The 11,034-nt window shown below is 39.1% G+C and overlaps 2 protein-coding genes across 3 annotated transcripts; both read right to left on the bottom strand.

Annotated features, from left to right (window-relative positions):
- Positions 1 to 791: 791 nt before the first annotated feature.
- hdhd3 (haloacid dehalogenase-like hydrolase domain containing 3) lies at positions 792 to 5,406 on the bottom strand. Of its 2 annotated transcripts, none has more exons than XM_053636625.1 (3): positions 5,152 to 5,406; positions 1,621 to 1,954; positions 792 to 1,337 (listed from the first exon to the last, which is right to left on the bottom strand). In XM_053636625.1, coding segments are annotated over exons 1-3 (732 nt in total). In that variant the 5' UTR covers positions 5,154 to 5,406; the 3' UTR covers positions 792 to 941. The 2 variants fall into 2 exon arrangements, with proteins under 2 accessions (XP_053492600.1, XP_053492598.1); XM_053636623.1 differs by having other exon boundaries at positions 5,165 to 5,406.
- Positions 5,407 to 5,811: 405 nt separating this feature from the next.
- On the bottom strand, positions 5,812 to 10,426 carry trub2 (TruB pseudouridine (psi) synthase family member 2). Its single transcript, XM_053636622.1, has 8 exons — positions 10,168 to 10,426; positions 9,820 to 9,954; positions 9,649 to 9,723; positions 9,489 to 9,550; positions 8,920 to 9,001; positions 8,684 to 8,756; positions 8,409 to 8,545; positions 5,812 to 6,482 (listed from the first exon to the last, which is right to left on the bottom strand). Exons 1-8 carry the CDS (start codon positions 10,283 to 10,285, stop codon positions 6,112 to 6,114), a joined length of 1,053 nt encoding a protein of 350 aa, XP_053492597.1. The 5' UTR covers positions 10,286 to 10,426; the 3' UTR covers positions 5,812 to 6,111.
- Positions 10,427 to 11,034: the final 608 nt, after the last annotated feature.

Here is an 11,034-nt window from a genome sequence, read left to right as displayed (position 1 = left end):
CAGACCTGACTCATTCATCCTGATGCTCTAGTTCTGCTTGGAGCTTTCTGCATTTGTGAGTCGGCTTCTGCTGCTGTTATGGTCCCATATGGATACCTTAAAGATTTACACTTCCCAGAGACAGTTTGTGGTTAAGTAACACCCTTACTTTAATAGATAATCTCACCTTGAAAATGTAGACGTGCAGCGAAGAACTGAGGCTGTAATTATTAAGGCTGTCCTGTGCTTATCGCAGGACTCCTAATCACAGTATGCTCATACTGAACATCCATTCAACACACTTACTACTGTTTGGCATCTACAACTGTATATGCTAATGATTTAAGCTTTCACTATCTGGTGTGTCCGAGAAGAGAATGGGTTCCCTTTTTGGGTCTGGTTCCTCTCAAGGTTTCTTCATGTCATCTTAGGGACTTTTTCCTTGCCAATGTTACCGCTTTTGCTTGCTCATTCAGGATCTAAATCTACTTCCAGGTTTCTGCAAAGCTGCTTTGCACCAATGTCTGTACAAATAAAACTGCATTGAATTAAAGCAGTTTTAGGCTCTGTACTTGGTTCTGTTTCAGTCCTTATTTGGATGCTCAACAAACCACTTTTTAAAATTTAGTCTCATATTTGGAAACTGTGGGAGTATTTTTCCTCATAAACATTAGCATAATCTGACATGTTTGGGACTTTCTTCTGATCTCATAAAATAGCAGCCACAAAGGCTAACTTGTCTCTTTTTAGTAGGCCTGTGTATATATGAAATCATTAAACAATTGAATAAACATCTACTTTTCTGATCATTAAAAATTTGCACACGGTGCATTCTACTGAATGTGTACCTACACAAAAAATTTTATTGATTAAAATGGTATTTAGTGTCATTTGCATGAACACAGTTTAAATTAATAAATGATACAAGAAATGCCAACTGTTACTCAGCTATGTAAATTGTTTTAATCCATTTCCTGTAACAGTCGGGCTGGTAGCTCATCTAGGCTCTGTAGTCGATGCTGTGGAGGAACATCCAGATGTTTCTGAAGTCCATGCCTATCTAGCAGATAACCTCGAATACCTAATGATCGAGAGGTGAGGTAGTCATTTATGTAGTGGTCCCCAACATGGACTACGTGTTTGGCTGGCACCCCAGACTTTTTCAGGGCTTGGGCAAAAATGCCTGGGTCTGGTTTGGCCACAGCAGCCTCTTCTGAAGTCAGCAGAAATGAGAAATGGGTACGGAGACCACATCCTTGAAGGATTCCTTCTAGGCGCCTGTCGAAATTGGATACCACTCCCTGCTTCATTCCCAGAGCTGTACAGGATTTTAGAGTGGAATTTGAGTCTGGGAACACCTGAAGAAAAACTCAAATGAGAGACAGCTTTTGGTTGAGATTTGGTTCCTTAATGTATATACATCTGATGTTTGTAAACAGTGTGAATGATTAATGTGCTTTGTTGTGTCACGTTAAATTTGATCATTTGTCAAAAGATCACTGAAATTTCTGCTGATACTGGCATTGGGAAAAACAGCAAAGCATGAGCTAAATTCAAAAGTAGAAAAGCAGAGAGCTTACACTACTTAACAACTCAAACATTAAAAAGTAATTAGAAGGCAGTTTGTTGGCAAGCTCTTACCTCCCAGTTCTGTGGACCAGAAAAATTATGGTAAAGATTGTTGGCAAGTGTGTCAAGCAATGCAGGGTCCTGCACCCCACACTGGGAGAAGGTGTTCTTCACCAATCCTGCCCACCACAGCTGGCCATTCATGCCCTGAGCAATACCATAGTTAGGGTAGAGACGCGAGTGTTGGCGGTAAGCTTGCCTGAATGCGGTCTCTATCTGCATGGCTGGTAACTTCAGTCCAACACGCTTGGCCTCATTACAATACTGCTCTCCCACTGAACAACGCACCTTCAGTAGAGTGTCCTTTATATCCCATAAAACCCAGCGCACTGGCCCCCGCATGGTCCTGCAAAACAGAATATGCAGGCAGGTGTCACTATTTATTAAGCAAATTACTGACCACTGGTATAAGAATTCATTATTGTACACCTTGTTCCTTGAGATCTACACCATCTGTAGCCTCTTATCCTACTGTCAGGCAAACAGCATGCTTTATAGTGATGGGAATTATGGCTCTTTTCAGTGAGTCAGATCATTTGACTCAGCGGTTTAATTTAATAGAATTTTGTTTATGATATTGCAACAGGAGATTGTTGTTCTTTGCCAAATATACATGCTATTAAACTTGTACATCTGCACATTCATGCACTATCTAATGAGCCAATCATGTGGCAGCAGTGCAATGCAAAAAAATATGCAGACACAGCTCAAGAGCATCAGGTAATGTTCAAATCAAACATCAACATGAAGTAAAAGTGTGATCTCTGTGACTAACTGTGGCATGTTGGTACCAGGTGGGCTGGTTTGAGCATTTAAGAAACTGCTGATCTCCGGGGAATTTCACACACAACAGTCTGCAAAGTGTACATATACTACAACCATGGTGTGGTTGTTGGTGCCAGAGGATTATCACACACACCAGTCTCTAGACTTTACAGAGAATGGTGCTAAAAACAAAAGTGAGTGGACATTCTGTGGACAGAAATGCCTTGCTTATGAGAGAGTTCAGAGGAGAATGACCAGACTGGCATGAGCTGACAGAAAGGCTATGATAACTCAAACAACCACCATTTACCATATGGGTACCTCTCTGTGTGCACCAAAAGCACCTTTGGTGTTTGACAAAAAGCTCTATTTTGGTTTCATCTGATCATAAAACCCGATCCCATTTGACGTTCCAGTAGTGTCTGGCAAACTGAAGACGCTCGAGTTTGTTTTTGGATGAGAGTAGAGGCTTTTATCTTGAAAGCCTTCCAAACAACTTGTGGTGATGTAGGTGACTTCGGATTGTAGTTTTGGAGACTTTCTGACCCCAAGATGCAACTAACTTCTGTAATTCTCCAGCTGTGATCCTTGGAGATTTTTGGCCACTCAAACCATCCTCTTCACAGTGCATTGAGACAATATAGACACGCGTCCTCCTCCAGGTTGATTCATAACATTTCCAGTTGACTGGAACGTCCTAATTATTTTCCTGATGGTGGAAACGGGCATTTTCAATGCTTGTGCTATTTTCTTATAGACCCTTCCAATTTTGTGAAGCTCAACAACCTTTCGCTGCACATCACAGCTGTATCCCTTGGTCTTACCCAATGTTATGAACGACTAAGGGAATTAGGCCTATGTGTTACCTCATATTTATACCCCTGTGAAACAGGAAGTCATGGTTGAACAATTTCCTGTTCCTAATCACCCAGGTGTACTAAAAATGTAAAATATCAATGTGAATATACTTCAAATATATTTTTCTCATATGACTAAATAGGGGTGCCAATAATTGTTGCATACCTATATTTAACAAAGATTTCTTTTGATAAACGTGTTGTATTTGAAATTGTTTGATGTCCATGGGAGCAGAACATTTTTGTGATTCGTTTTTTAACAAAGGATCAAAAGGTTAAAGAATAATTATAAATATTTATGTATGTAGTGCTCTCCACTAATATTGGCACCCTTGATAAATATGAGCAATGAAGGCATTCCAGGTGTGGCATTCACATTTGGAAGCTGTTGCTGTGAACTCACAGCATGCTATCAATGGAGCTTTCAGTGCAAGTGAAACAGGCCATCCTTAGGCTGCAAAAAAAAAAAAAAAAAAAAAAATCCATCAGAGAGATAGCAGGAACATTAGGAGTGGCCAAATCAACAGTTTGGTACATTCGGAGAAAAAAAAGAACGCACTCGTGAGCTCTGCAACACAAAAAGGCCTGGACGTCCACAGAAGACAACAGTGGTGGATGACCGTAGGATCCTTTCCAAGGTAAAGAAACACCCCTTCACAACATCCAGCCAAGTGAAGAACACTCTCCAGGAGGTAGACATATCATTATCCAAGTCTACCATTAAGAGAAGACTTCACGAGAGCAAATACAGAGGGTTCACCACAAGGTGCAAACCATTCATAAGCCTCAAAAATAGAAAGGCCAGTTTAGATATCTAAAAAAGCCAGCCCAGTTCTGGAAAAGCATTTTTTGGACAGATGAAACTAAGATCAACCTGTACCAGAATGATGGGAAGAAAAAAGTATGGAGAAGGCTTGGAACGGCTCATGATCCGAAGCATACCACATCATCTGTAAAACATGGTGGAGGAAGTGTGATGGCATGGGCATGCATGGCTTGGAACTGGGTCACTAGTGTTTATTGATGATGTGACAGAAGACAGAAGCAGCTGGATGAATTCTGAAGTGTGTAGGAATATACTGTCTGCTCAGATTCAGCCAAATTCAGTGAAGTTAATTGGGCGGCACTTCACTTTCCAGATGGACAATGACCCAAATCATACTGCGAAAGCAACCCAGGATTTTTTTTTTTAAGCAAACAAGTGGAATATTCTGCAATGGCCAAGTCAGTCACCTGATCTCAACCCGATCGAGCATGCATTTCACTTGCTGAAGACTAAACTTAAGGCAGAAAGACCCACAAACATACAACAACTGAAGACAGCTGCAGTAAAGGCCTGACAAAGTACCACAAAGGAGGAAACCCAGCGTTTTGTGACGTCCATGGGTTCCAGACTTCAAGCAGTCATTACCTGCAAAGGATTCTCGACAGAGTATTCAAAAGGAACATTTTATTTCTGATTATGTTAATCTGTCCAATTACATTTGAGCTCCTGAAATAAGGGAACCGTGTACAAAATAGTTGCAACTCCCAAACGTTTCATATATTTTTATTCAACCTCTTGAAGCAAAGCTGAAAGTCCACAGTTCAATTACATCAGTGTTTCAATTCAATCCATTGTACAGAGCAAAATTATGAAATATATATATATATATATATATATATATATATATATATAAAAATATAAAAGACCATGAATCTTTGGATTTCTCCAGCACTACCCTTTCAAAACAAGCTCTACTATTAAGATGTTTATGTTTTGCTTAGATCTCCAGAAGGAGTGGTGACCTAAGGTTATAAACATGACAGCTAATTAAGAAATAAAAAAGTACTGGGTCTCCAAATAGGGCTTCACCCCTTCACTTCAAGCTAGACTGAAACCTGAAAGTATATGAATAGATTAATGTAAAGTAATACGAACATAAACAGCTCACAAGCTAAGGACACTTCCAGCACAGCCTCTTCTTCTTCGTGTTTCTCTCATATCGGAGTCCATGAACAGACCGCCGCCTAGTGGACTACAGTGCAATGAGCACAGCGATGACATGAAAAATCTATCAAGGATATATTATTTATACACTTCTGAAACATATAGGCTATGACTCATATAATACCTCTATATTATTGAATTAATATGTATGTTGCTTTGAATATCATAGGGACCCCCCCCCCCAAAAAAACCCCAATCTTTTTAATATTTACTTAACAGGTCAAGAAACATCACACTTTGTCAACAAATGTCTTGTTTATCTTATTAATACAACATACATACAACAAGATGAAGTGACACAGGAAAAAATATCCATACATAATCCACAGGCAGGGAGCACAAGTAAACAGTCCTACATTTAAATTGTAAGTTAATTTTCTTGACATGACTGTATGCAGTTTGATGTTTTTATCCTCAGTATGATGTCAAAACATATCTTCAACTGCAGATAGACCATTCATTTGAATGGTGTAAGTATAAAGATACAACACAAGAAAAAAGTAGTTTTTTTCGTTAGGTACAAAAAAAAACAACAAAAAAAAAAACCTTTAATGGTCAGCATTTCACACAACATGAGGATGAATCAAATGAAAATTTTATTTATTTTTATTTTGCTTTGGTTATTACAAATAGTGACAAAAGTGCATCATTCTTCTATATAATCTCCATTTCATTCAATGCAAGTGTCTAGAGTTTCCTCTAGAAAAAAAATATTCCAGTTCCTGTATTTATTTTTTAATGTTGCACTTTTAACGTTTTATGACCCACCCTCCTATTTAACAACACACAACAATAAATATGTTGAACAAATATCATGTAATAAATAGGTCAGAAAATAAATCTCCACAATGGTATAACTGGGTTTTTATCCACCTTCAATATTAAAGGACATTAGAATTGCCTGGCGTCAACAGACGTTTCTGAAGGATTCAGTGATCCTGCTTTCTCTTGGTTAACAGACTCTAACTGACAAGTACTAGTCCTTGTTTGGGCTTGAGTCTGTGTGGTGGAATCTGACTGCTTGACAACTTGCCTGTAAGAGTCGTTCTTCCGGATTTTCCGGGTAGTACGGCGGAAGCTAGCAATGGCTGGTATAATGTCTTCAGTAGTCCAGTGGTGGCGAGTCAGGGCATCCTCCATTTTAAAAGGACCATCCCGTGTGCGACGCACCTTGGTGCAGACTGCATTGGTACGCAGTTCCAACCCCACCTCATGCACCAGTTTCCGAAGGTATCGCTGTGTTTCATTCACACACTGAACCTCTGAAGCATTTTAAAAACACACAACGACTTGTGGTAAGGATAAAGACTTACTGGCTTTACTAGAAATCACTGGTAGGAAAATCACTTGCAGAGGATTCAAGGAAAGTCAAGTTAAAGAATACTTCAATCTAATTTCTATCTACTGCAAAATCTGTATCTATTGAGGAAAAAACAAATCTTTTTCACTTAAAATTCACTTCTGGCTGAAAAAGCAAAAAGTTATCCAATACCAGTTGGGCCTGTGTGAAAATGTATTTGCCCCCCATAGTTGATAATTCCCCAAACCTATGAAACTGCATTTATAATGGAGTTCAGCTGGACTAGACACAACCAGGCCTGATTACTGCAAACCCTGTTCCATCAAATCAACACTTAAATAGAAATTTTCAACATCATGAAGTTGGTTAAAAGGTCTTACACAGTAACACACTATGCCAAAGTTGAAAGAAATTCCAGAAATGATGAGCGTGATTGAAATACATCAGTCTGGGAAGGGTTACAAAGGCTCTGGGACTCCAAAAGGCCACAGTGAGAGCCATTATCTCTGAATGGAAAAACTCAGCACAGTAGTGAAGCTTACCAGAAGTGGACGACCTTCCAAAATTCCTCAAAAGCACAGGACTACACATCCAGGAAGTCACAGAAGAGCCAAGGACAATATCAAAGGACCTACAGGCCTCTCTTGCATCAATAAAAGTCACTGTTCATGACTCCACTATCAGAAAGACACTGGGCAAAAATGTCTTCCATGGAAGAGTGGTGAGGTGAAAACCACTGCTAACCCAGAAGAACATTAAGGCTCGTCTGAATTTTGCCAAAACACAACTTGATAGGAGACCATTTGGGAGAATGTTCTGTGGACTGATGAGTCAAAAGTGGAACTGTTTGGAAGACAGGGATCCTGTTAGATCTGGAGTAAACCAAACACCGAATTCCACAAAAAAACATCATCATCATACCCACGGACAAGCATGGTGGTGGAAGTGTGATGGTGTGGGGATGCTTTGCTGCTTCAGGGCCTGGGAAGCTTACAATAATTGAGGAAAACATGTATTCTGCTCTCTACCAGAAAATCCTAAAGAAGAATGTCCGGTCTTCAGTCTGTAAGTGAAAGACTGGTCTCCAGTTATCTGAAGAGTTTGGTTGCAGTTATTGCTGCTAAAGGTGTCACAACCAGATGTAAAGTTTAAGGGAGCAAGTAGTTTTTCACATTGGTGATAGGTGTTGGATAACTTTTTTTTTTTGCTTCAACAAAAACTCGATTGTGTGTTTACTCACATTGCCTTTGATTTATATTGTATTAGCTTGAAGATCTATTAACTATTTATGATGAGATATACACAAAAACAGAAGAAATCAGGATGGGGGCAAATACTCTTTCAGAGAACTGTAGAAATGGGTCTCTTTCAGAGGAAAGAATTTGTTTGTGTGTTGTGGTAAGGATAGATGGCACATAGATACCTCAAAAACACTGGGAACGCATAAGTGACCAGAATGATTTTTTTCCTCATATTGGTTCAGTGTCAATATACATAAAATAAAATAAAAAACACTACATAAGAACAGCTTTAGTAAGACATTCTCTCAGTCTGTCATGCTACTGTAGCTGATATTGTTTTGAATTTGTATACATCAACATATTTATTAACAACTTTCCTTAGATGGAGGAATTTGGAAACATGTCCAAATGATTGTACTAATCACCCATACACTACAGATGTGGCAGATTAAAAACTGCCACGTTTCCTTAAAGTATTAACCAATCAAGGAATTAGTGTCTATGAAGGTTTTTAGTCATAGTCAGGTTATTTTAAAAATAACCAGTCGAGCCATCTTGCTAGGCAGCTACCAGGCATCGCAGTCACTGAAGTGTGAACTGCTCAGAGATGGATGTGTGCTTAGATGTGTAACCAATAATATTCTTACCCAGCGTGAACTGAGGTGGTTTATAGCTGAGACACCGTAAGCCAGTTAAAATGGGAGGACTTTTATCCTGTGGACGCAACAGCCCCTTCACTGCCAGCTCATAAGCCTCCTGAGTGCTCAGGTCCATCTGAGAATACCTGAGTAAAACACAAAACGCAGACATTTATGAGAGTAACAATGCACGCACTGCATATTGCAAGTGCTGTGTTATCATAAATTTAAAATGTAACATTTGCACAGCATCATTTGGCATTTTACTGATTATAGCGACTCACGTTATTAAAGCTTTCTGATTGGCTCCCTGGATCATTGCCAACACTCTCTCTAGCTTGTCATTTGTAACATGATCTAACATATGATACAGAAAGAAGTCAAATGTAGGATGCCAGCATGTATAGCTAAACTGTTTAGTAAACAACATTAGACCATTAAATATCAGATTTGTATTTCTTATGGTTTCATTTGTGTCTACTTAACTTTTTTCCAAGGAAGACAGAATAACGATTATTACCGAATGTGCTTCGCTCTATAACTCGTCCAGTGTGAGTGAAATCATCAGTGGCCTTTCCAAACTCGCCCTCCAGTATGTATTCCTGCAATTAATACACCAAAACAAAACTCCTGTCTAAACTAGAAAAGTATTTAAAACATATGTTTACATGAAGATTTGAATACATTTATAAAAGCTACTGGGCATTGTGAGCAGAATGCAAATTATACAATGACTATTCCATTTCAATTTCAAAATGAACCTAGATAAGGAATTCACAAAAAACAAAAACATTTGACATAGCTTTTCTGAAAGAATATTTCATGGAGTCAGACTTGAGACAGTGTCAACAGTTAAGAAATGGTACTGCTTGTATTGTTGTAGGCATGTTTGTAAGTGCAATTTACATGCATCTTTCTGACATCTTTGGAGAAACAAACTAGTGTTAATTATTTTTTAAAAAAAAAACCCTCTGACAGTCTGTACCTTCTTTGCAAAAGGTTTTAAAAGCTTACTGAAAGCTCCTTCATGGTTCACACCCCGAGTGTGAGATGAGACACACCTATACCATCACTAATATTAATGTTTACCCTGGTCACATGTGATCTGTATAGATTCTCCAAGGCAGTGTTTCCATTGCCCAGACCTAGAACTGAAAAACACAGATGTTAAACAAATTACAAGAAAATATCGATACCTCATTATAGAATATTAAACCTACTTAATAACTTTTTTTTTTAATTATGTTACCTAATACTCCAGAGGAAAATGCATCCAACCGATGGCCAACTCCAACACGGATCTTATGAAACTTTGGTCCTGTCACTGGACAAAGAGGAAAGACAGAGAGGTTGGCTCTATTATATAGAACAGTATGGTTTAGATAAGATGTGAAGTGATGTGATGTGATTTGGGTCTGACCCAGAGGATGATCAGTCAGAGCAGGCAGACTGGACTTGGTGACAGTGAGCTGGTTGGAGCTGCTGCAGTCTCCACTCTGTAAAAGCTGAAACTGGACCATACAGCGTGGGGGAGGTGCAGGACAAGAATTAACCGCTTCACATACAGCAAAAGGTAAAAGAATACAGGGGGGGAGTAGAAAGGGGGGGTAGAAAGGGAGGGGGTGGTTGACAGAGATAGATTCAATTATTTGATGTCGCAGGAATAACAATAGATAGCTGCTATTCGTATATCAATACAATCCCAGGTCTGCTATATGGCTGTAAATGTAACATGTAGATCAGAGTAACTGAACCGTAGTGCTCATACCTTTCAGAAGGTTTGTCTCTACCGTGTCTCTGACAAGTTTCCAGTGAACTCCTTGAGGTTTGTACACAGCGAACAGACCATCTAGTTTACTGAAAAGCCGAGCAGCTGGCGTAGTCATTGCACTAGCTGTTTTTACAACATTAACTTAACTATTCTTTGTTTACCAACCGAATGAAGTACAACAAAAACCTCAAATCTTTTACAACACATGCAAATAGTAAAGTCTCTCTCACACACACACTCTCACACACACACCACGACGTATGTTCCTTCTTCGGCATTAAACACTACTGCGTTGGTGTGCTTTAGACTGCCCTCTACCGCTCGGAGGTGCACTGAAGTATAGGTAAGGAATAATTGACACACTTTGCGCTTTATTTTTCTAATAATTCAACGAGTAAGAGTCAATTATTCCGCTTATTCCACAGTTACCACACCTCAAGACATTGTTCAAGTGGTTTAATTGAGGACATTTGTCAGGTTTTTGTCCTTAAAAAGCTCTTGTGTTGGAGAGAGAGAGAGAGAGAGAGAGAGAGAGAGATATTGTTTTTCGTTTCATGCTGATATAAAATTAGAACAAAGAAATAAATATTGATATGCCTACTTGTTCACATGGTTTTTCGTTTTTATATTACTGTAGAAAATACAACAAATAAATAAATACTGATACTTGTTCACAGGTTTTTCTGTCCTCCTGAACAGCTGACCCACAACCCTGAAGGAAGGTGTTTTCTCAGTCTTGCTGGTGCTCCTTGGTCAGAATAGCCAACTGAATGGCCAGTTGGATGTAAAGGTGCGGTCTTCTTCATCCCCCACAGCTGTCTGACATTGAGGGAACGTTTCCCCTTTGTGTTGATCCTGTGTTCA

Source organism: Ictalurus furcatus, chromosome 11 (assembly GCF_023375685.1).
Source record: "Ictalurus furcatus strain D&B chromosome 11, Billie_1.0, whole genome shotgun sequence".
Classification (NCBI taxonomy): Eukaryota; Metazoa; Chordata; class Actinopteri; order Siluriformes; family Ictaluridae; genus Ictalurus; species Ictalurus furcatus.
Note: the sequence above shows the minus strand (reverse complement) of the source record. Positions and strands in the feature narration are given on the sequence as shown.